At 38.2% G+C, this 27464-nt stretch overlaps 1 protein-coding gene across 1 annotated transcript in view; it reads right to left on the reverse strand.

The window, feature by feature from the left end:
• The window catches only part of KIAA0825 (KIAA0825 ortholog), a 498599-nt gene that overhangs the window by 397771 nt on the left and 73364 nt on the right, over nucleotides 1–27464 (reverse strand). Inside the window, exon 4 of the mRNA XM_075541286.1 lies at nucleotides 25703–26372. Within this exon, the coding sequence (XP_075397401.1) occupies nucleotides 25703–26372 (670 nt within the window). The remainder of the gene's footprint in view (nucleotides 1–25702; nucleotides 26373–27464) is intronic.

The following is a 27464-nucleotide window of genomic DNA, read 5'->3' on the forward strand; positions in this document are numbered from 1 at the left end:
AGAGTATATTTTATAGTTAATTTTACCTTTTTAGCTGCTCCCCTCATCTAAGGAATAGTTCTTAAGCCATAAAGATGAAGCCATATATCCTTCACACTTCATATATACATTTGGAGCATTTCATTTGATCTACAAAATTATCTTTACATCGATTTTACTTGATAACAAAATCATGTGCCTACTAGGCAGCAGGAACCTGGTGGTGCAGGGAGTGAAACGCCAGGATGCTAACCACCAAGTCAATGGCTCAATCCCCCCCAGTCGCTCCTGGGGAGAAATATGAGGCTCTCTGCCCCGGTGATGATTTATAATCTTGAAACCCAAAGGAACAGTTGTATTATGTCATACAGGTTGTTATTCATTATAATAGACTGGACAGCAGTGAGTTTGGCATTATGTCACCAGGTACCATGTGACATATGAAACCTGTGATCAACAGACAACAGTACAGAATGAAATCTGACAAAAGACACCTGGGTACTAACAAGGGTCAAGCCTCATGCCAGGCATCACCACCTTCTTTGACTATTCAGAGAAAATTAATTTCTCTTTAATTGTTTAGGTCAAGGAGAAGAAAGTTATGGCATTCGTTACATATGATACGATCAGTGCCAAGAAAAGCCATTGACTTAGAAACTAACAGAAGAAAATATCCAGACTTTTCAGACAGCCAGTCCATATTGGGCTCTATTGTTTTCTTACAGTTTGCTTCGGGGGAATGTTTTAAATGGAAAGGATAAATAAATACTTGTACAATTAAGCAATTGAATTTCGTTTCTACCAAACTTCTATAAGTTTGCTGCATTGTGATTGCTTATTGGAAGGTATATCATTAATTTTTCAAACATCAGCCGTCACCGGACCTCATCCGGTGGAATACACATGAATCAAATGGACTAAATCCATGGAAAGAGATGATGGAGAAGCCCAATTGGCGGATTGTGAAACAGACCGCCAACTGCTCATATGCAAGTTCAAATTGAAGCCAGGGAAATAAAAGTAAGTCTGACACAATGAACACTAATGACCACAGACCAGATCTCGTGCAACAACATCAAAGTCATACATGAAAAAAGGCAAAAGAACATTAAAAAGACAAGATAAAAAGAAATGCTCACAGTGGGTGTCAAAATAGATTGTGAAACTTTCTCCTGAATGTAGAGAAGCTGGTCTGGGAAAGAAGCCATCTCATAGGGAGAAACCAAGACAAGAGCAATGAAATATACATTTTAGCTGCTCTGGTATCCGGAAATCTCCTGGTTCCTTCCAGAATTTAAGTTATTTTGCTTTTCTGGAATTTCACACTCTTCTCTAACAAATGCTCCCGCCCCAGCCTCTACTGTGCATAAGAATCAGAGATGAAGAACAGAAGAACAAAGGTCATTGGAAACTGAGTCCTAGCAATGCCTCATCAGCGGTGTAAGTAAGGTAGCCCCCTCTGTGCTGACATTCTTCTTCGTGTCCCGAAGGAACCACCGCAATCTCCGTGGGAACTATCTGGACTGCAAAGGATGCTTCTGCCTGCTCCCTGTCTACAGGGTCTCCACAACAGGTTTCAAAGTCAAGTTTCAAATCCTTCATGACATTTTCTAGCTTGCTCTCCCATGATATGAAAACTCGGCTCCCCTGAATTCATAATGTATTTAAAGTCTTACACAATTCACTTGGCAATTAACTTAGTATGATGATATATGTGTGTACACACACACATATCAGCAGCCCGCAACCACCAGCAACTCAGCAGGAGAAAGACAGAGCTTTCTCCCGCTTAGAGCACCATCTCTTTCTGCCTTGTTTGCCCAGGTCCTGCCCTGCCTGCATGAACCTACTTCCCTTTAACCCTGATCACTTTGGACAGAAGGAACTTCTCCCTGCCAGAACCACTTTCTTCTCAGAGGTTTCAAAGTGCCTGCCTGCATAATTCAACAGCTTTTCCTATCTACATACTCGATTTCACCATCTAGAGTTGAAGCAAGGTATAATTCCAAAACCATCCTTTCTGAAGTGCCCATTTATTTTAAATCAGTATTGTTTCAAATAGTAGAGGCTCTGATAATACACCACCAACCAGTTGGTTAATATTAGTGCAGATCATTATCCCTCCAGATGCTGTTTTATTTCAAGAAAGTATTTCAGTTAAAAAAATAATTGAATGCTGTCGTTTGTTAGGCAGTCGGTTGGGTGCTAGGAAAGGAATAATACTTGCCCTTGAGGTGCTTAGAGTCCATGTGGGCAGAAAGACCCCTAATTAGATATTTTAATGGAATATGTATGCTAAGAGCTTTGAAGAAGGCATATGGAGATGCAGTGGGAGCAAGGGTTAGGGACTTTAGCTCAGAACAATCTTCCTGGAATAAACGGCAGATGAGCTGTTCTAAAGGATCCGTGGAAATTAGGCAGAGAGGGAGGGAGAGGGTAAGGAGGTGAGACAGCACAGCATCAGTGGGCTTTCCTTGGGATCAGCATCATTAGCTAGTGACACAAATGTGGTGGAGAGAAGCAGGAGCTGAGGCTTAAGGAGGCTGAGCTAAATTCGGGAAGACTTGGTTTACAATAGTAAGAGACTAGGCTTTATTCTGACAGTGAGAAGCGGCCACCGAGGAGCCTAAAACGGAGGTGTGGTGTGTTGGGTAGATATTTTAGAGAAAAATAAAATAATGGATAGTAAATCTCATAAGATGTACTTTAACGGTCCACATGAGAGCTAGTAGAGACGAATATTGGAACTTGATGGTATGGAGAGGAGGAGATAAACTTGGAAATGTTCAGCAGGCCAGGAAGGTGGCTGATTCTTTTGATGGTGATGCTAGGGAGAAAAAGAATGACCTGCCGTTCCAGCTGGAGTGGTTATCAGTGATATCAACATATATTGGGAGGTGGGAGCAAGACCAGAAGAACAAACCATTCCAATTTATCCATGTTGCGTTTGGACTGCCAGAGAGCATCCAAGGGGTGAAATGAGGGAGCTTTTAGTTCTGGAAGCCCAGGAGAGAACCCAGAGCTGAAGCTAGGTCGGGCATTATTCACACATCCTTATCACTAGAATCATGAGAATAAACCAAGGAGATCTACAAAGTCGTTATCTTAATTTAGACTTATCTCACCATTGCTGTTTATTTTTAAATGGAAAAAATAATGTGGCACTTTCAGAAAACCTTATAGGAGACACTTTAAAAACAAAATGAGAAATTGAGTTAAAAATAACTAATATTTAACCCTGGTTACATATTGGTGTTCCACCATTATTGTACATGTGAACTTGTCCATTTAACACTATATATGTCATATTATATGTACATTACTATTAAATCAAAGGTTAGTGTTGGTGGTTCAAACTCACCAATGGCTCCACAGGAGAAAAGACCTGGCAATTGGTTTGTATAAAGATCACAGGCAGGGAAGCCCTACGTGGCAGTTCTATGTTGTCACACAGGGTCGCTATGATTAGGAAAGCAACTCAACAACAGCTACACACACACACACAAATGCACACACAGAGACAAGGGCAAATTTTAAAATGTGGACACTAGTGTTCTAGTTCATACATACAGAGGTTTATTTCAAACATGTTTAAAGATGTCTGTGATCGGTGGATGGCTGCAAACAAATTCTATCAGCATTACACTTGTGTCTCACGGGTAACTTCTAAAAGGTCAGGCAAAGCTATCTTGCTGCTTCCTAGGCGACCTGCTGGGACAGTTCAACTCAAGGCAAAGAGGTCAGCTTAGAGCTTATGGTGAACAGTTTTTGAGATCCCCAAGAGTGTACTGACAGTTGTTCGCAAAGGTCGCAAGACAATCATGGGATCTCATTTAGAAGAGTTTAAGAGAATAAAAAATTGTATTGGTGAGAAACAGTTTAGGAATGTTACTTTGCAAATTTTTTCCCCTTATCACCACCAAGCACCTGCTCTTTCTTCAAGGACAGCAAAGACTGGCCTAAGAGAATTTCACTAGGAAACCTGATCCCACCCACCCTACACTCGGCCTCTTGCCCCTTCAGAATTCCTTTTGATCCCCAGACTCTGAGGACACTTCACAGGATCATGAGTTGAGTCTCTTCAGGCTGCCCAAACTCTGCTTTGACATGGCGTAAACTGAAGAGCACGGAGCACCAGCTTCAGAAGTTCATACACTGAGATGGGGGGTATGTCAAAAACAATAGTTTCACCGTTTGATATTTTTGCTTAATAAAGGTTTCTATCATTTTATAGCAGTACTTATGGACTTACCCTTATGTGTATGTTCTCTGTGTGTGGGTGCGCGTGTGTGAGAGAGAGCTTGAGAAAGTTCATGGAACATTTTTATTATTATCTTTTAATTCCATTTTGAAATGAACTTTTTGCAGATATATGTGTGTGAGTATATGTATGTATACACAGTGTGTATATATGTGTAGATATACATGTATATATGTATGTATGCACAAATCTGACCATATGTATATACACACACACATACTTTTTTATATAGATATTTATATATACACACCAAAAACCAAACTCACTGACATCGAGTCAATGCTGACTCATAGTGCCCTCCCACCCCACTGTGGGTTTCTGAAATAGTAACGGTTTACAGGAGTAGAAAGCCCAATCTTTCTCCCGCAGAGCTGGTGTTGGTTTCAAACTGCTGACCAAGCAGATCATAGCTCAATGCGTGCCCACTACATCACCAGGGCTCCCATAAATAATTAATAAATAAATAAATAAGCTTACGTCAGATTCATGCATAGTGTCTATAATGATATTTAGGCACTGTGAGATAGGCTTTATTATAAACTGGTTGAACAACTGGAACTCATAGCCACTTGAAGTATCCTTAAGGATGCAAACTAGCTGCGATCCAGTGGCAGCTACCCTACATGGCCATTAAGAAGGCCGCTACATATAATAGGTGAAATTAGCACCTGGGTTTCAGTGTGATACAAATTGTAGCCTCAGAAGTCACTCAGCTGAGTCTCAACCTTGGAAGGGAAAATTCCAGGGCAGTCACTTGTGGTATCCACTGGCAGTAGGGTGCCTGGACAAGGGTACCATTGCTGTCTCGTCTGAACTCCACCAGCATCACCAACTGTGCCTCTAGACGCAGCTCTGACCTTCTCAAACCCTGGGCATAGTGTCGAACCTGGGTACTCCCAGACTCCCCAAACACAAACATGGCATCACTCATAAGAAACTCACAAGTCACCTATCCAAGGCCACCCAGTAGCTAAGTTACAAAAGAATTACAATACCAGGTCAGTTCCATCAGACTCCAAAGATTCATGTCCCTACAGACATTGAACACGGAACCTCAAGCCCTCACTTCCATTCCTCTGCCCAGGCAAGACAACAGCCACCTTGACCACAGAAGGAAGCGGGCATGTGCAGAGATAGGAATACATTTTTAATAAAACCCCACTTAGAGAATTGAAGTCTAAATAATTGGCACTCTAGAAAGACAGCATACATCAATTTAGCTTTTCATGGTTCTGAATATTTGTGGTGAAAACCCAGTGATTATATTGATTTCAGAGAGTAATCACCATTAATTTTAGTTAACGTTTTGCCCAACATTTCAAAGGCACTCACAGAAAGACAGAGGGAAAACCCTAATTTTATTTTCCAGTGGAGGTTAATAAAATTAAAATGATATAATCATGCAAAAGAGTAGTTTCCCATAAGTAAAAAGTAAAATGCAGATCATTTTGCATATATTGATATAATAGAGATCCATAAGTATAAAAACAAAACCAACCAAACTCTTGCTGAGTAAGGTATACAGCACACATACATCTGCGTGTGAATGCCTGTGTATGTGGGACGGAACATTCCAAGGTGTTAAGAGCGATTACCCTAGAATGGGAGAAGTAAGGGGGAGGAGGTAAGAGAACGCCTAATACCCTAAGGTTTTACACTGCGTAGACTTTAAAAACACACACACACACACACACACACACACACAAACTTTCAGCAAAGGGCATGCATAGCTTTTCAGAAGGAAAAAATTAGACTTTACTAATTCCAGTGTTTCAACAATCAAACAAGATCGATTTAATGTTAACTATATACAAAATGTACTACATCTATAAGGGAATAGCATAGAGAAGTGTGTCCTAAAATAGTGAGAAAAAGAAAACAACAGTGCACAACAAAAAAAATCCATTTTTAAAAGACAAATATTTATATTAATTGGTAGATGTGGATAAGAAATATTATAGGATATTCACCGAAGTGTGAATTAAGAGTGGTGACCCTAAGAGACTCATATTGAAGGGAATGTTCTGGCTTTGATACAAATTTTCTTTTGAAAATGTATTACTTTGAACATTTTCATAAGGAATACAAATATTCCTAAGGAAATATTTTAGCATGGATCATTGCATTTCATATTTTAAATATTTAGTATTGCAAAATCAACAAACACCCTGGAAGACATTTCAGATCCATAAACTTCATGAAATATATATATTTGCATAACTCTCACATATTTAAATGGTGGAATAAGGAAGGACTGCACAAAAAGCAAAAATTATTTAAATACATTTCAAAAATCTCTCATTTTTCCTTTTCCTGTTAATTCCCATAATATACATCTAGGTCCCCTTCATATAACCTAATTGTAGATTGAGCTTCCCATAACATTTCCATGAACAGACTTAAAGACCTTAATTGAATCTCTTCTTTATGCTTGCTGAGGTGGAGAAAACAAATAAAAATTCACTTTCACAAATTCACGCTTTCTGAAGCAAAACAAAGACGAGAGCTCCAGCACTGTGGCGGATTCATTGCGGACGTGAAGGCCGCCTCTCCTGTGGCCTCACCACCTCTCATACCAGAACCTAGAACTTAGCTTCCGCTTCATTTGGGAAGGCCCCAAGTGCAGACAAATAATTACCGTGTTCATCTTGATTTAAAGTTATTAACAGGAATATTGATAGCCTGGATCACAACAAATTATGAAAAGCATAGCAAAGAATGGGAATTTCAGAACCCTTAATTGACCTCATGTGGAAACAATACATGAAAAGAGAGAGAATCATGCTAACAGAACAAGGCAATACTGCATGGCTTAAGAGCAAGAAAGGTAGGTGCTGTGTTTGTGTCCTCTCCCCACACTTGCTCCATCTGTACGCTGAACGAGTAATCCGAGAAGCTAGACTGTAAGAACGCAGCAGCAGCAGCAGCAGCAGCAGCAGCAGAGGAAGGCTCACTTACAGCTTGCAGTACCCAAATGACAACAAACTTGCTTGCTGAAAGCCAGGACTAGAAGCACTTGCTGATGAAAACCAAAGACTGCAACCTTCAATATGGATGACAGCTCCGTGTAAAGAAAACTAAAATCCTCACAACGGGGCAAACAGACAACTTCACAATAAGCAGAGAAATGATTGAGGTTGCGAAGGACTTTATTTGCATCCATAATCAAAGCCCACGGAAGCAGGAGTCAAGAAACGAAAATTGGGGGGGCGAGGGAGGGAAAATAAAAAAAGAGGACCTGATGCAAAGGGCTTAAGTGGAGAGCAAATGCTTTGAAAATGATTAGGGCAAAGAATGTACGGATGTGTTTTATACAATTGATGTATGTATATGTATGGATTGTGATAAGAGTTGTATGAGCCCCTAATAAAATGTAATTTAAAAAAATAAGAAACTAAAATTGTGTATTGCATTAGGAAAATCTGCTGCACTAAAGGGCAGAAAAGCAAAAAATATCATTCTGAGGACTAAGGTACTCCTGATCCAAGCCATGGTACTTTCAATCACCTCAAATGCAGATTTAAAAAAAAAAGGAATACAAATAAGGAAGACTGAAGAAGCACTGATGCATTTGAATTATGGTGCTGGCAAAGCATACTGAATATACCTTGTACGGCCAGAAGAATGAACAAATGTTTCTTGGAGAAAGTATAGCCAGAAGGCTCCTTCGAAGCATGTGTTTTGGACATGTTATCAAAAGGGACCAATCCCTGGAGAAGTGCAAAATGCTTGGTAAAGGTTTTGCAAAAGAGAAGAAGATTCCTCTTTTTTTTCTGTTTTCTTTTTGAGTTAGACTAAGAATTACCATGTAGGGATGATTGTACAATTCTTGATATGATTGAACAATTGAACTATTGAATTGTATGATATGCAAACTATGTGCCAATCAAACTTCTGGGGAAAAATAATAAAATAAAATATCCCCAGATACCGCCTCCCCCTCCAAAACAACAACAACAACAAAAAAAACAACTACATGAGATGGATTGATATAGTGGTTATAGCAATAGGCTCAAACAAAGTTGTGCTCATAGGCAGCGTTTGTCTTTGTATACATGGTTGCTGTGAGTCGGAAACTATGAGATGGCACCGAACACCAAGCGTAGTGTCCCTACTGGGCCCTAGCTGCTGACCACTCACCCTCCTCCTCCGCCATTTCACAACATTATTCCTGCATCTAAGCTCTTGCTCTGGCCTGGCATCTTTCCTTTCCTCCTTGGTTGTCTTCAGTCAGGAATCTTGCTACGTTCTCTTCTGCCTTCAGGAGGAAGGTTTTGCCACATGGAAGGAAAATATCAGCATCTTCCTAAGGGAGGAAGAGCTCACTCTACTTCCTCCAGTCTTCGGAATCTTCCAGGAATCTGGCCCCTTAGTCAGAGGGCTCTCTCTCAGACTCCCCTTCAGTGCAAAGTGCCAAGGCACCTCAAGGGCATGCTGGGAGGGGTCTGTGGCTCTTCCCTGTGGATCAAGGGTTATCACCTTAGACATGTACCTGAAATGCAATAGGACCTAAGGGACAAAGGACCTCAATGGGATCAGCACGTGTATCATCCTCGTTTTCAGCACAGCGTAGAAGCAGTGTCATCAGAACTCTTAAAAGATTCTAAACAAGGCATTAATCTATAGGGTTGTATTTCTCCAAATTGTGTTGTCACAAGTGATAGAAGCAAAGCAAAATTGAACAGTGAAGGGTTGTCCTGTAGGTCACGTCCCAAATGGCTCACAAGAGTGGAGAGGCAGTGGAGAGTCACCTGCAGGGAGCTGGAAAGCTCCTCACTTTAATCATTGACTTATTTGGCTCTCACCTAAGCAGGGAAGAGAATCTGAAAATCATTACAATTGTTTGGAGAGAAAAGATTTCCAGTTCGACTCAAATGAGACTTAGATGCTTGGGATTTCTTTGGAGGAAAGTCCCTTCATTTTTGTCCTATAGTGGCGACTAGTGACAGCAGAGTTCATAGCATGAACTGATTCCAGGAAAAGGTATTATTAAAATAACAATATTACTTTTGTGAGTATATAACTTCTAACTTTCAGATGAAAAGTATTATCAGTAGTGAAGAATGTACAAGGTTTCCAAGGGAAACCACAAATCTGTATTAGCAGTTGTGCCTCATTATAATTCTTTATTTCTCATTATAATTCTTATATTAATTTTATATAATGATAACATTAAGAATTATATTCACATAATTTTGAAAATGGATCCCCTTATTTCACAGAATAGGAACTTAAAATATCTTAAAGGTGAATTTCCAAGATCAAATAATCAAGAGCAAATAAATGCTCGTGATTAAGAGTATAAGGCAGGACAATAGTGGTGCATCAGCAATAATGATCAAACTGTGATAACTAAGCAATTCATGGCATGAATGTGAAAGCTGAATTTCAATCAGACTATCTAAAATTAATACAAATAAAGTCATATCTGTCTTTTTGTTCAAAGCTTAATTGATTTATCTTGAACTTAAAAAAATACAGGGAGATAAACCTCTGACTGACTCAAGATGTCAAGTTCTTAAGTGAAATGTCCAATTAATGATAAACCAATGACATAAAAATAACCAAGTAGAGGCTAACATAAAATACTGAACATTTAGAAAAAAAATCAGAGTTTCTACAAGTTAAATTTTCAATATAGAAGTTGCTAAAGTGTTAGTGAACTCAACCTCAGGATCCTTAAGATCACTTTGCCAGTTGAAAACTTGAGTTAACGACCAGCAATCACTTTGTTGATTCTATGCTCCCCGGAGAGCATTTGGTACCTGTGGGAAAATACTGCTTATGCTCTAACTACAATTGCACACTTCATAACCTGCTAATTAGCACTTAATTTTCCCTTGCTTAGGGAATAAAGATTATCGCCTTCACCTAATACAACAAAGAACCACCTGAAACAATCAATTTTTTAAAATTAGCTAATGATCCATAGACAATACCCTTGCCCCATGAGTGCCGTCCATAGCCCATCAGGTTACACTCTGTTAACCACTACAATTCCTCAAGCTCTGTTGTATAGCTTTAATACTAACATCAGTGGAGGGCAGGCTTTTTGATTGTTTAAATAACTGTCAGACTTGGAACATTTTGACCCATGGTATGGGATTTTCAATCACGATAACAATTTTAACTTGCAAACTAAATAATTAGGGCATGGTTTAAAATATTAGACGTGAGGTGGCAGTAGTAACACATTCACTCCTATCAAACATATGTTAGAGGAGTAGAACCCAAGTAATGGCAGCTAAAGTGGCTGACTGCTACAGTTTTAAATTTGTGGAGATAGTTGGTAAAATTTGACCCTTTTTCTGTGGCAAAGAAAGTAATTTCTAGGGCAGATTCTAATCTGGAGTCACACAGTGGGTTACATGGTGGGCTGCTAACTGCAAGGTCAACGGCTCAAAATGGCCAGTCGCTCCTCAGGAGGAAGACGAGGCTGTCTGTTCCCAGAAAGATTTAGTCTTGGAAAGCTAGCAGGGCAATTCCATTCTGACCAAAAGGTTTACTTTTGAGTTAGAATAGATTCAATGGCAATGAGAATATTGCCATAAAATATTTTTTATTAAAGGTATACTTTTCATTTACATGTACAGATCTGAGTATATAATGCTGTTAAATGTCATTTCATTTTTAGTGAACCATGTAAATCTTGTATGGAACGGCACATTTGACTTAATAAAATTCTACATCTGTATAAAGGCAGCTCTTCTTTAGTTGCTAGCTTGAAAATATAGTATACTTCATTCACATGAACCAGTTTGAGATGCATATTTGTAAAATCTAGCTTCTGATTCTCATGAAGAAAGCATCAAAATCTAGATCTTGGTGATGACAACGAGTTTACAATGTGCATACGATTTGTGGCTGTACACAGTGACAGAAAGTCCAAGGAAGGAATAATATCCAAATAAATGGAGCCAAAGGACTTCCTAGTCTCAATGCGAGTAAAAAAAAGTATTTTCTAAAGTTCCAAATTCTTCCTGTGAATTAAATCCATGTTATCAAAAACTAACACACTACCAAAAATATTGTGGCCAAGCAATTAATGTGCATTAGCAAAATGTGCAAAAATTAAAGGAAAAAAACAAAACCCAAACATACTAAATACTTAGCCATACAAAATAAAATAGGGCAAGGGAAAGTAAATCTTCACTGTGATCTGATCATAAAATCTCCTAATTTTCTTGGTGGCCTCAAGAAGTCATGCATTTGGGGGGGAAAACGGCAACAATTTTAAAATCTGTAAATAAAAACACATGTATTTTAGGGTTGGATTTGGGTTAAATCGCATATGAAGTAGTTTAATAGAATGAAGATAAAGAAACTTAGCAATTAGATCTGGGGACATTTCCAGGAGCACATTTCCAAAGCAATGGTGGAGAGACACTTGCAGAGATGAGCAACAGGAGCTGCCTCCGCTCTTGGTGATCCGCACTTTTAAGTGGCACCATAACTATTTTAACCATCCTGACTTTATGACAGTTTTTACCTACTCGGTCTCTCCTGTAGACAGTGAACGGGAAGGTAGTATTATTCTGTCTTTTACATTTACTTGTGATACATTTGGACTTACAGGCATTAGTCAAAAACTGACCTTTTTATGTCTCACTGTGGTGTGTATTTTTTTAAATAACTGAACGTTGAAAATAATTAGTGCTGCTGAATATAATCACTAATTTCCTAAAACTGCAAAAGGCAACTTAATATTTCTGCGGAGCAGCTGTAACACACAATATTGCACAGAACAAAATTATTGCAAACAGTGCCAGCAGTTTTCTATACACAGTACTTAAGATAATTATAAAAAATCATCTTCATTACTGCTTGCTAGCATTTTTTTAACAGTTTAATTTGGATAGGTTACAAAATACATTCAAATCACATAGATATAATTACTGTAAACCCAAGAAGCTATAAAATGTTCCCAGTCAAATCCCTTTGACCCTGTTAATGTCTGTTCCTTGTTAATCTAAGGCAAACATTGTTTGTAGTGTGCATTTGTTACTGAATATGAAAAAAAGGGTGGGGGGTGGGCAGGGGGATCCCTTAGCAGTTGTTATTGATTCCAGCATTTACCGACTGAGAGTTAAGTGCTGTTTATAAAACAGAACAGATGCAGATGCTGACAAAAAGGTAAACAATTGTTGCGTGGCTTCCTGCCAGATTCTGAACCGATATATTAAACTCCAAGTGGAGCACATTTCCCCTATGGATTGCACTTATTGCCACTTCATTTCCTATGTGCTCCTTCTCTCTCTTGCAGTGCCTGGCACTAAGCTATTTCCAGTTCCTTGCTGACCCCTGAGGCCATTAGAGAAGGGAATTGCATGTGTCTGACACGGCCTGAAACCAATTATTTGATATTTTCTTCAGAATGATGCCCAACTCTGTTGGGAATGAGCAATCATGAAATAATTTACCTCCTGATTTAATTTTTTCCTGCACAAATTAGTTGTAGACTGAGCTGGCTATACACAGCTGCCTGTGACAGAGCCCTGTCTTATCAAGATGATACTTGAAATGAAGCAGGGGGTGCAGGCTGGGGGCTGAATTGAATAGGACTGGGGAATCCTGCTTTAAAGAGGCATTGACAAGTTTATCAGATATACTGATCACATGTACACGCTGCTGATTGAAAATGACAGAACCGAGAAGAACTATCAGGGCAGTAGAGAAAACCATAGGGACAAAAACCTTATCAAGTATTTAATATTTTTAAATACCTCTTTCCTTTCTGGCTATCTTTTTGAAACGTTGGGATGCGAGCGATCAAAGTTAAATGGAAATTACAAAGTAAATACATTCGTTCTTGATTGAGTGACAGCCACTAAACTTAGTATGAACCTTGTCTTTAGTTATATTAACGCATGTCAAGGAAGGGTGTTAGGATGTAACAAATCCTTACAAATGTCTTTCTTAAAAATATAAGGAGTTCTGCTGTACATTTTGCTGTCTGCTTGGTAACAGAGAATTTAAAAAACAAACATTGTAACAACTGGATCGATATACGGCAATATGATAAACAAAGAAAATCACTGAAGTCAAGATTCTATTTTACTCCAATCCACAATCAGTGCTCATGGAAGCAGCAGTCAAGAAATCAAACATACTTGCTGTGGGCAAATCTGCTCCAAAAGATCCCTTTAACGTGTTAAAAAGCAAAGATGGGTATTTTCAAGTCTCAGGCATGCCTGACACAACCATCTTAATTTCAAATGCCTCCTATGTATGATGTAGCTGGGGTATGAATAAGGAAAACCTAAGGAGAATGAATATGAGTATGGTGTTGTGGTTACCTGGGCTTTCTATTCCAGTACACAGTTACAGTCTCAGCAACCCACCAGGGGTCACAAGGAGTCAGCATTGACTCGAGGGCAGTGAGTTGGGTTGACGGGTTTTGTTTTTTTTTTTTGGTTGGCAAAGAATACTGACTGCCAAAAGATTACCAGAAGATCAAATACATCTGTCTTAGAAGTAGTTTAGGAAGTACAGCCAGAATGCTCCACAGAAGGTAGCATGGCAAGATTCCAGCCTAGTACATTGGAGATGTATGCTATCAAGAGAGACCAGTCCCTGGTAGAAGGTCAGAGAAAAAGAGGTTGGTACAGCATTGGGCACTGTTACATTCTATTGTACACCACATTGCTATGAGTTGGAAGTAACTTGACAACAACATCACAACAGAAACCAAGCAAAAATGCTATATCATCACTTATCACTAAACCAATATGTATGAATATGAACTACTTAATCTGAATAGTGTACATACTAAAAAAAACATCTTAGGGCCAACAACTATTCAAGCTCAAAAAGTACAGATGTGCTTTATACAGTTGACGTATATATATGTATGGATTGTGATAAGAGTTGTATGAGCCCCTAATAAAATGTTTAAAAACAACAACAACAAAAAATAAAACAAAATACTAGCTAACAGAATACAAAAGTTAAAAAAAGGTAACATAAATCTCTATAGAAGCCACTGAACATGAATATTTAACCAAATCTTTGCAGTAACAGTAGTATTTGTCCATAGAATAAAACATGACTTTCCTCATTTTGAGATACTTAGATATCTTAAGTATATATCTAATATATCTAAGACACTTAGATATATAACCTTAAAGGGGCTGTGGTTGCTGCTGCTGCTGCCTGTTTCCCTTCAGGGCCCGTGTTTACTGACTGGATCCCTACCCCAGGAACTGTGAGCTGACTGGCTTTTGTGACTATGAATGAGCAAAACTGTAAGAAAATTACCTATTCTTAAAAAGTATAGTCAGTTTATATGGCTGAAGCATGATCTGTTTTATTGCATCACAAAAAATAAATTCATAAAGATGCTTATAATTATTTCAGCAGAGTTGGAGGGGGGAGGGTAAGAAGGCACTCAGAAGCAGTTTTATAATATCACTGTTTCTAACACTTATTGCCATACATTTTGGAGGTAATTTCTCTTCTTTCAGGACAGACATTTGGTAAAGCTGGGTCCAGGCCAATAATTATACTTAAGTAGGACTTCTATGAATGGAAAATGCTAACCCTGAAATTTAAACTTAAAGTCATTCCTAATTTAGAGGGCAAACAGGTAATACCAGCTACTTAAAACAGCCTCGTATGATTATATGATGGAATGCTAAAACATCACATTTCAAATTCTTTAGTCTTTTTTTAATATGATGATTTTATTTTAATTAAATATCAGTATGCTTTTTGTAAAGAAAACTTAGACATTTTGTATTGGACGTCTTAAAAGTAGGACACAGAAACACTAAAATAGGGGCTGTTCATCTTTTACATTCATTCAACTGTCCTCATAATACCAAATGCCTTATTAGTCTTGTCCTTGACTAGCATTTACCTACTAACCAGGGTGCTTCCTACTGTACTGTGGCTTAAGAGCTCAAACTAGCAGTGGTGAAAAGTTTACCTTCCCTAAATAATATAGACAAAGGCTTTCTACATTTGACATTTCTACTCAATGTCAAAAAGTACATGCAACAGGAAACATTGATAGAGGTCTTGCTTTAGATTTAAGCAACATACTGTGCTACATTTTAAATCCCTTTCCTTGCTGCATAATGTTGATGTTTATTTAGCTAGGCCAACCATACATTCTAACGAGTATTTTGCCCAGACAAGCAGCCAATTAAAAATATATACCGTATATACTTGTGTATAAGCTGAGTTTTTCAACACAAAAAATGTGTGCTGAATAAGTGGGGTTCGGCTTATACACGGGTCAGTGGTACCCCAGCGAGGTGTAACATCTCGCTGGTGATTGCCGTTCCTCCGCTGTTCATTCAAACCCCCGCTGACACTGCAGGTCTTTGAATGTTTGTTTACTCACATCTAACCCATCAGAGTCGTCCTATGACGAGGATGGCTCCAATTTGCAGAAGCACCCGTAGTGATTCACAAGCTGGCGGCTGAACTGGTAAGGATGTGTCTGTGGTGGTGCTCCGTCTCTCCCCTCTGGTCTCTATTAATTCACATCCTGCATTTCCCACCCTAGGCTTATACTTGAGTCAATCCATTTTTCTGGTTTCCCAGGTAATAATTAGGTAACTCGACTTATACTTGGGTTGGCTTACATTCGAGAATATACGGTACATAAGCAGAGGAATAGAACTTCAACTTCAAGAATGGCAGAGGCAAAATAATTTCTGATTGGAAACTTACAATGTTGTTTGCTTGTTTTTTTTTTTAACATTTTACCCCAAAGCTAAGAATTATTTTCTCATATCCATGTGAAAAAGATAGATGAGTTTCTCAGTTACCAACAGTTTCTCCTGCATAAATTCCTGTGCAGATATATCAACACCTCTTCAAAAAATGCTACTTCAGACAAAGAACATAGTCTCAGGTAAAAGGCACAGGTTTACCTCTAAGGTCAAAACAAACATGTGGAGATGTGAAATGACAAAAACTTTGATGCAGGATAGATGTTTTATAGCAAACATTTGACTTCATAGATACAGATACTGAAGGTAAAAGATATCCACACTTACACATAATTATGATGAAAATGTTTCAATACTGCATATTATCCAAGTTGATTTTCATAACACATAAGTTTGTGAAGTAAAGCAATTATAAATCTCAGCTCTACCTTAAATAATTCCATTTTTAAAGGACACATTAATGCTTCTTTATATCTTATGAGGAAAAATGCCAAGGACTAATAACTGATCATATACCATACATTTTGAGGACTTGAAACAAGCTAATTAAACAGTATTTGACATTAACAATATCCATTGGAAAATGATGTTAGGCAAGCATTTAGGGATTCATGATCTATGAATATAAGCCCACAGAAATAAGCATTGACATTATTACGTTCATAAGAGTCCCTGGTAGAGTAATGGATTGTGTTGGGCTGCTAAGTTCAGCAGTTCAAAGCCACCAGACTTTCCATCAGAGAAAGATGAGGCTTTCAACTCCAACTCCTGTAGAGATTGCCTTGTAATCCCCCAAGAACAGTTCTCTGCCCTATAGGGTCACTGTGATTCAGAACTGACTTGATGGAAGTGAGTGGTTTGGTTATTTTTTCAAATATGGTCATAAATTAAAATGTGCTATAACAAAAATAATGTAATGAAGAAAACAAGTCAGAAAAGTTTTAGCAAGGTAGCCCTGTGACATGGTAACTATCTGTAGAACGTATACTCAACGCTACTTGTCCACATATTTTTCCCAATATAAAATCGTTGCAATATAAATTTGGAAGCCTGGTGTTGCAACAGTGAAACACACAGATGCTAGTAGAAAGTTCTGGGTTCGAATCCTCCCAGCGGTATCAAGAGAGCCGTGAGGATCTGCTTCCAGAGATTACAGCCTAGAAAGCCCTATGAGGAAGTCACACTCTGTCGCATTGGTTCGAGTCCTTAAGAATTGGAAATCAACTGACAATAACAGAATACTTTTGACTTTAAAAAATTTTTGTTCTCAATTATTCTCATTCTAGTCTCATTATGTCACCTTTATCTATTTTTAAATAGACAATTTCTTTTCACAAGTCAAAAGATAAAGTTGAAACAAATCTTTATTTTTAAATCCCTTTTAAGTTTTACTCATAAATCTCAACCTGATGTATCATCTCTTATGAAAAACTAAGCATTTTTTATTTCCACCCTTTGTATTAGATTAGCATAATGTGAGGATGCAGCTAGTGAAACATTCTTTGCACCCTTAGAAAGCACGCACAGGTGTTCTGAGGAAGGAGGAAGTAGCTAATTGCATGTAATTTGGTGTTTGCTGATTGTTTCTTTATGGAAGCTAAAATATTATGAATATCAAACTGCAATCCACCTGCCCTCTCATGGAATATCTTTTCCATCTGTATTTCCCTTACAGTCCTTAGAACAAAGATTCACAGATCTCAGAACAATCAATAGAGAAAATAATTAGATCAGAAAGAGTTCATGAAGTAGGAGCACGTTTTAAAAAACTAAAGATATGCATACGCACAAATATTGCTGAACGTCCACGCACAGCTTCCTAGCCATTCTTCTCATACTACTGAATCAAATAAATAATTGTCAAGATGACACAAACTTTAATAGGAAGAACCTAAAACAAAAGATTCCCTAAGGGAAGAAAGCAAACTCTAGTAACAGGCTTTTCACTTATATTCTTAGGAGGCTCCAAGGTACAGAGAGAGGATGCTTTCCTTCGAATCTGATTGCTGCCTCAGCTAATTTGCTTTGTTCACCAGCCGAAATGCTGTAGATTAGTCACCCATAAAACTAGAATTAGACTTGCCACACATCCTAATTTCTGGGTGGCGATGCAGCACCATCCAATAAACAAACCAAAAGTAGGGATGTGTTTTTAAAATACCAGGCTAACGAATGGTAGGGTTATTAATAGTAAAAAGGGTTGCAAGGTTGGTAATAACTTGCTCAACTGTTTCAATGATATAGTTGTTTTTAGCTTATGTTTAAACATAACCAGTGTATTACTATCTCTAGGAATATAATGGGATTCTCTATGTAGATATTTTCATATATGTGGACTTACACAGTACAAGGAATAGGGAATATGGAAACTTCTGGTTTATATATTAAAACTGTTAAAAATGGAATTATTTTTCCTTTCTCTCTCACATGTTAATATGGAAAGTCTTAGATATTTTTTCTTTTCCAAATTGAAAATACAATGGTGTGACACTGTACTCTCTCATTGTCATGTCTTTCTGATATTCAAGTTTAAATGTTATATGTATATAGAAAATAAATATGCTACAATTACAGAAAGTTCAATGCACAAAAATCTTGATATCAAAAATGGTTAACCTGGTCATTACTGCCCAAATGATTAGAGGAACCTTTATTTTATCAATGAATTTATTTAGTCGGTCAGTAAATCACACTGGTTAACAGAAATGCCTTTGTTATAATTCAGAAATGGGTTGGAACCCTGGATGTGAGATTCCTAGTCATTGGAATCTGAGAGAACTACTTTAATTCTCTAAACCTTGTTTTATGTAACTATCGTATAGCATTAATTTCTAACTTCATGGAATTGTTATAGGGATCATATAGTTTATCAGGGCATAAACGGTTAGCAGGATGCATGACAAATTAAAAATCTGTCACCTTAAAAATGGCACAACTATTGTACAACTAATTGGCTTTATGTAGTTATAAATAGCTATTGATAGAATATAAAATAAACCACCATAAATCAATCTGATCGGTGAGCTCAAAGTGTAGCTTTGTTAAATGCAGGTTCTGAGTAGTCTTCCCCAATCCTTGCAAAGTATGCACTGTATTTCCTGTAAGACAGATTCTAAGCTATCTGTGCTTAATCAAAGCTCCAGAATTAGGAGAGATGGGAATGACTATTAATAGGAATCCTGCTTTCTTCATGCCAAATGACACGACAATAACCAGCTCTAAGTTTTACCCTGGCCTCAGTGGATGTCACTTGGGAGAGGTCCATAGCACAAAGGATTGGACTGAATTGTCAGTGTCCTCTTGGCACACAAACTGGAAGATGCGCCCACTTCTCTGTGCTGATCGCATGGCCATAAGCCTTTGCATATTCCACAGGAAGCTGGGGCAGAAGGACAGAGAGGCAGAAGGAGAAAGATACAGAAGTAAAGGCTTCAGGATGAATTATGCCAAAACCCAAGCAAACAATTAGATTTGGTTTTTGTTAAATGCAGAAAAATACTACAGTGATTTATCAATGTGTAGATATTTCATGAGATGGCTCATAATGTTCTTAGGACATGAATGCTCTTCAATGCTTTACAGACCTAAATTCTGAGGCTTGCATATTCTAATTATACAAGGATTTATATAGATCCAGCTATGCCTTTTGAGAGGAAAAAAATACCGTGCTTTCCTACTGTCCATGGCCTTGCAGAAAAGAGCCAGTTCTTCCCTAGATCACACCCCCTGGGGGAAAAAAGCAGATTCTCTTTATTTTAAAATCCTTAACAACAACAACAACAATAAAATCCTTGCCTTGATTGGCTTACTTGCACGCTAAAGAAAACGATAAAGATTTCATTCCCATCAACAATACAGAATAATAGTTGCACTTCCAGTCTTGCCTGTGATTTTAATTCTTAGTTATCTGATCGCAAACGTACCCATAAAGACAACGAAACAGAAACAGAAACAAAACAGAAAATTCTGTCATAAGATCAAAAGAGAACCCCCAAGTAAGAATGACTACGGATAGCTTTAAACCTAAACAGGAAAGAGAGTTAAAATGTGAAACTAAACTAGTAGGAGAGATTTCAGTTTGGGTTTTGATTAATTACTATATTTTTACACAAATAATGATGCATCACAGAACGTTGTTGTTTTTACAAACCAGGCCACACCCTCATGCTTGAGTTCCCACTGCAACTGTGCACATCATACGGGTGTGGGCAGGTTATATGCACAACTGTAGTTCCTGCAGACCACCCCTGGTTCTTGTGCCAGATGCCAGGGAGTCCATCTGGATTCCGATTGGCCCCGGGGTCGGAGTCGAACTGCTCCAGAGGACTTTCCTAGCTACACTCTTTCAGACCGCAGATCACCAGTTCTTTCTTCTGCAGAGTCACTTGGCTGGTTGGCACCACCAGCCTGATCCCCTGGTGAAAAATGTAACCACAGCAGGTGGGTAGTTCTTATACGGTTACTTGCAAGTTTCCCTTGGGATGAGGGGGGGAAGAAATCACCTAGACAAACATCCGAAGGCGTTTTTTGTACGTGCTATGGTGGCATACAAAGCCACATCTCTTCATTCATTTATATCAGGGAAAATGGGAGAGCCTCTTAATGAGATGGTGTGATGCAATAGCTGCAGCCACAGCCTTGAACACAGCAGTGATCATGGAGACAGCACAGTTCATTCTGTTATACACAAGTCTCATCGAATCAGGTGATCACGTGGCAACAGCAAGTTTCAGGGGAGAAAATGCAAGTGATTACTATATGCTTTGGTTGTAGAGTGATCGTTGTTTACACTTAGAGAGTACAGAGATAATAATGAAGGTTAGAGGTGAGAACGTCTGCTGCCATTTGCCTTTGAGCCAACTGACTCCAGGTGACCCCGCGTTTCCCAGGGGAGATCTGTGCTCTGTTGGGTTTTCTGGAGAGGAATTGTTTTAGAAGTCGGTCTCTAGGCCTTTCTTCCATGGCACCACTGGGTGGGCATGAACTTTTAAACTTTTCAGTGAATGGCTGAATGCATTCACGTTCACGGCACCCAACAGCTCCAAAAGGGTCATGAGATAGTATTGCCCACTGGAGCCCTTTCGCTTTACAGAGGAGAAGAATTCAGAGCAGATGACTTGCCTACGGTCACAAAGCTAGCTACTGCCAGCACTCCTGTCCCACAGGGAAGCACACTTTCATCTTTGTCGAAGAGTAAATTAATTACAGGGTGTCTAGGGAGTTCATCAGAAAGCAGCAACTGTTAGCAGTAAGGAAAAGAGCTGATCAGTAGTATCGGTTATTAGTATTTTCAACAACGGGACAGCAAAAGGAAGGAGTTTGTGCTTATTGTGTATTTGTGTATTACTTTCTCTAATGATTTTTTCATTTACTGCTTTGTATTACTTGAAATTCCACTTTCCACTAGAAATCTGAAAATAACAGGCATAAGGGTCATCAGAGATGCACTGGAGATCGTGGCCCCAGGAGCCAGAAGACACAGCATCACTTCAGCTTGTCTCTACAAGCCCTTGCACAGGCCCTTCTTGTCTCTACAACAATCGGTCTCATCCTACCACTGGTTTTGTATGCTTCCTGCATGTGGGGCTCCACCCATCTCCTTTCTAGGAGACCATCACTCAGGTTGTCAGACTAACTACTTCCACCACGGCTGTTATACAGAATCGGAGGAATGGTCCCATAGGAAAGAAGGAGAGATGGCAGAGTGACTTTGGACTGGGTTTCTTTCCAGTTTTGAACTGTTTCACTAGTCAAAAAATTCCATCTTCTCTCTTTATCTGGGGCCAACTTGACAATAGTCACGCCTATGATTACATAGGAAGCTGTGGGGTCCGTGCGTCTATTTTTAGTTGGGGAGGAGACAACTCGGAAAAGGGGGATAAGAAAGGTTGCACAACATAGAGAATGTAATCAATGCCCATGAATTGCAAATGGAGAAGCCACTGAATCGGTGTTGCTTGGCTGTGTATATTCTCATCAGCAACAACAAAAATAAATGCTATTTTTATAAACATTTCTTTGGTTTGAGGGCTTTCTTTACCCCGGAGGTCTTTTCAACCCTATCTCTTTAGCAGTTATCATTGTCATGTGTCGTCAAATCCATTTCAATGCACACAGAGTGAAGAAGGCTCCAGAGAAGGAAAAGCTGCCTGCCCTGGCCCCGCTCTCACCATCGTTCCTGGGTTTGAGCCCACTGTTACCGTCTTTAAATAAACTGGCAAGGTTTTCCAAGAGGAGGGGTTCCAGTGGCCAAAAGGTTCAACCTAGAAGCCTTGGTGTCACCGTGGGATAAGCATTATACTGCTCACAAGCTCAGTGCTTCAAACCAATTAGCCACAGGGTGCGTGAAAAATAAGGCTATCTGCTCCCATAAAGACTGTCAGTCTCAGAAACCCACAGGAGCAGTTCTCCTCTGTCCTATAGGTTGCTATGAGTCAGAATCGACTCGATGGCAGTGGGTTAGGTCCAACCTGTCACAGTAGATAAAAATACCCAAAGGGATCAGGTATCAGGCATCATCAGAACAAAAAAAAAATCTTAACCATAGTGAATAAAGGGGGAATTGCAGAGTGGAGACCCAAAGCCCATTTGCCGGGCACTGCAGATCCCCTTGCAAAGGGCTATAGGAGAGGAGATGAGTCAGTCAGGGTGCGATGTAGCACCGATGAATACAGCTTTCCTCTAGTTCTTAAACGCTTCCTCCTCCCCCCTCCACACCCCCCCCCCACTATGATCCGAATTCTACCTTGCAAGTCTGGCTAGACCAGAGGATGTACACTGGTGCAGATAGGAGCTGGAGGCACAGGGAATCCAGGGCGGATGATCCATTCAGGTGCAGGGGTGTGAGGGATGATACTGGGAGGGTAGAGGGTGAGTGGGTTGGAAAGAGGGAACCGATTACAAAGATCTACATGTGACCTCTTCCCTGGGGACAGACAACAGAAAAGGGGGAGAAGGGAGAATTAGGACAGGGAAAGATATGACAAAATCATAATTTATAAATTATCAAGGGCTCATGAGGGAGGGGGGAGCTGGGAGGGAGGGGAATAAAAAGAGGATCTGATGCAAAGGGCTTAAGTGGAGAGCAAATGCTTTGAAAATGATGAGGGCAATGAATGTACATATGTATGGATTGTGATGAGAGTTGTATGAGCCCCTAATAAAACATTTTTTAAAGGAGTTGTATGAATCCCAATAAAATGATTTTTTAAATGTAAGTTAACTTAAAAAAATACCTTTCTTTAGGAACTTAGTCATTCCTAAAGAAAGACGAGGCTTTCTATTCCCTCAAAGTTAGTCTCGCAAAGCCACAGGGGCAGTTCTACCTTTCCCTGTAAGGTCACCATGAGTCAGAACTGGCATGATGGTGAGGAGTGAGTTAACATAGCTGTAGGAAGAATGCCCCAATATAAGAATGACATTGGTTCTCTTCGAATAGAGAGAGAATGGCATGTAGGTTCAAACCACATGGCACCCTTCAGTTTTCAGCCGACCACTTAACCATTCTTGCCACCAAGGCTCCTTCGGCTCACAGTAGTTATGAATACAGCTGAACTAAATCAGGTTTCTGGCAGCCCATTTCACCAATACTACTTGAAATTTCTTAACATAGCATTGACTATTAATTGTATGCTTAGAGACGAGGACTAGCCAATACATAGGCAGTGATTGAGAGCATGAGTCTTGGAGGAGTCCTATGAATCCTGACTGCATGCAGCATGACCCTGGGCATGCCATTTAACCTGAGCTTTAGTTTTACATGCTTATGAAACTAATATAAAAAGGTTTATCATAGTTTATATAACTGGGATACACTTAGCACCAAACCAAATGCATTACCACTGAGTCAACTCCAACTCTTGGTGACCTTATAGAACAGACTAGAAGTGGCCCCAAAGGTTTCCAAGACTCTGAATCTTTGAAAAACCAACTATAACATCTTTGTTTCATGGAGTGGTTGGTGAGTGCAAACTGATTTGTCTGGGAAGAAATACGGCGGACAAGGATAGCGAGATTGCGTCTCATGTACTTTGGACATGTTGTCAAGACAGACAAGTCCCTGAAGGACATCATGCTTTGTAAAGTAGCAGGGCAGCGAAAACGAGGGTGACCTTTGACAAGATGGACGGATACAGTGGCTGCACTGATAGGTACACACATAAGGACAACTGTGAGGATGGCACAGGCCCGCAGTGTTGTGTTCTATTATATGCAGGGCCTCTATGAGGTGGAACTTAGTCGATGGCACCTAACAACCACCACCACCACCACCTTTTGGTTCGGAGCCTAAGGCTTTAACCACATCCAATTCAAGACGCCATCCTTCACACAATGCTTGGCAAATGAGAAATGCTCACTTAACATATCCTTTATACCAAAGTTCATACAAAGAAGCTTGAGGAAGATCAGTGTATCAAGACTTGTAAAAAATATGGAAAATTTGGGTGTTAAAGTAAACAAGCATAGTAGTTTTCTCATGGATGGGAAAACACCTCAATATCAGCTCTGAAGACACCATAGCAACTTACACATATTTTCAACCATATGGATCTTTTCTTCTGTTATAGACTATATTTAGCACATATAAAACTTTCATATTTAAAATACTTTATAAGTAAGTAGAAATTTATTTTGAGAGTAAAAAATATTTAGAAACCCAAGTGGAGCTTCAAGATGAATTTAAACATTTATATATTAACAATTAAAATGAGAGACTGTTTGTTTTGAACAAAATTACAATGTTACTAAATTAACTGATTTTGTATTCTGCCACAACCAGAACTTGGCTCTATTCTGTGATGTTATTCAGCTTCCTGGAAAAAAAATGAATTAAAAAAAATAACAACAGGAAATTACTTGAAAATTTACTTAATGTAGCAATTTTGTACTCTAGAATTTTATTTTAATAAAATAAGTAAAAATATAGCTATGTGTATAAATAATTTTAAAATGATACATTGAAAGATCCACAAAAATTCATCAAATGAAAATTCTCAAACATTCAAACCGTATAATTTATGAACCTATTTAAGAAAGCTACCTCAGGAATTTTATGGAAAAGCATGCCTAATCATAATTTTCAAAATAATTATATTTCACTTTCATTCTATTCACTAGTGGGATACTAAACCATCACAGGAAAAAGTTTACTGTATCAATCCCAATAATTTCTTTCCATTTTTTATTGTTTTATTGTTTAAATAAAATTAAGAGTTTTCAAAGCATTTTTCATTATATATTGTCACAGAAAAATTTAGAGGGATAATAAAAAGTAGAGTTTAAATGTTCCTAACCAATTAAAATGTAGAATGTTTATAATTTATGGGTAAAAAATTTTCCTTATTGAAAATGATTGACCAATATACTTTTTAAACTTCCAATTTTAGCTAATGTAAATATCAATAAATTTTCAACAATTCTTTTTCCCTAAAATGATTGGGCTTTGGAAGATTAAAATGAGTTAAAAACTATACTTATGAAACCGTTTGCCTATTGCTTTACTATTTGTCATATCCAATCAAAAGAAAAATTTCTCTTATTGGCAATGATGTTTGCTTACAATACCCGTATCTCTAATAATTCAAAAAGAAAAAAATAAACACTGCTATTACTACCATTACAGAAAAAAGGAAGGAATGTGTAAGAGAAACATATACTATTAAGTTTATATAACATTTATTTTTGTTTATTTTAAAATTGGCAGTGCAATTTAACCAAATCTTAGAAAATGACGATATCAAAGGCTACAGTTAAACTGAACAGAAACTTAAGTGTCACTAACCCAAAGCATGCACTGCTCCTCTATGCTTGCTGGAGCTCTTGCTTGTTTTAATCACACGGACAGCATTTTCTTTAAACAGCAGCTCACAAAATTTTTCAAGAAATTTTGCCAATTCCTCGGTAACAGTATTCAGGTAGGTTTCTTTAATGAATTTCAACGTTGAGGATGGAGCTAAAATTTCATGTAGTATGTGAAAATCCTCTTTTATCATGGAGTATAACTTAAGCATTGCACTTTGGTATCCATGGGCTATTATGTCTAAATTTGATTCTCGGCTGTAAGAGGGAATGCAGTTTTGCAGAAGTTCAGCCAAAAGTTTACTCTGCATGTTTTGGAATTTGACTATAACTTCAGATTCTGGATAAAGGAACAAGAGTTGTTGTATGCACTGTTTTTTCAAGAAAATTTTCTGCTGGGAATTGCTTATTTCATTATGGCTTTGTAATTTGGTCACTAAGAAGCGTCGAAGATGCAGTCTTATGTCATCCCATAGAGACTTTTCATCCACAGAGGAAAGATCTTCAACAGAATGAAGAGAAGTTCTGGAGAGGAAATGGAAAGATGTTCCGCTGAGAGTAGATGGGAATGATATGCTGCTCTGACAGGCCAGGTCCCAAAGTAAATCCAACATCATTTCTTCTTGATTTTCTTTAATCTTCAGCATATCTTGCTAGTAAAAGTAAATAAGAATATTTAGAAATATGATTAACTGGTAGGGTAATAGAAAAAATGATTCCTATAAGTATACGTAACTTCATAATCGTTTATTTCAACTTCAAATCAATACTTTCTTCTCTTAAAGGATTTTTCCTCCATTTGACATAGAATCAATTCAGACATTTTATAATGTCAGCTTTGTGCTCTGCTAAATTTTGTAAGCCCAGAGGAATAAACTATTTTTTAATTTAATTTTTAGACATAGGGTGTTGCCCTCATTGTTACTCACCCCCAAAATAACCTGGGTTGTAAGCAAGCTGCAGTTTAAAAATTCTAAATAAAAATCTATAATGAAACACTGTTGGAAACTTGTTCCTATGGTAAAATAAATTCAAGATCATGCCCCTACTTAATTCTTGGAAGATAATTTTCATGCCCGAATGGGTACATTTATTATTATAAAATCACGAATGAACACAAAATGCTTTAAAACCTTTCTATGATAGAAGAGAGACCTTTAAATATAGTATGTGCTTAGGGGTTACTAATAGCTACCATCCTGAGAAATAAACTTCAATACATTTAAAGATTTCAAATTTTCATTTAAGTTCCTTTTTGAGAATCACGTTAAGAAAGATTTTACTTTGAAAATTAAGCTGAGAATATTCCAGTTCTCTCTAAAGAAATAAGAAACTCAAAATGGGAGAAAAATAATCTCAGAATAGTTCCCCACAAGATGCTATGAAATTACTTTCTATTTTCTGTGCAGAGAGAAAACCATAGTGGGCTTAATTAAGAATATCAAATGCAGGGTGGGGGGTTGGGGGGCCTTTTTGGATTTGGATTGTGAATTATACATACATACATTCTCCCTACATACTGACTTTCCTAATTATAGCTATATCGGCTAATAGTGAAATTAATTTATATTGTGAAAGTAGAAGCAAAGTGATTATAGAGAAATGGAAACAAGACACAAGTAGCATAAAATCTGGCTGGCTTTGACATTTTGTATTTACAAATAATACCATAGACATGTGTGATTCAGAATTACGAATAGCTACCAGACAAATTCTGGGAATTTTCTCTCAATCATTCTGAGAAC

The sequence above is a fragment of the Tenrec ecaudatus genome, chromosome 2 (assembly GCF_050624435.1).
Source record: "Tenrec ecaudatus isolate mTenEca1 chromosome 2, mTenEca1.hap1, whole genome shotgun sequence".
NCBI lineage: Eukaryota > Metazoa > Chordata > Mammalia > Afrosoricida > Tenrecidae > Tenrec > Tenrec ecaudatus.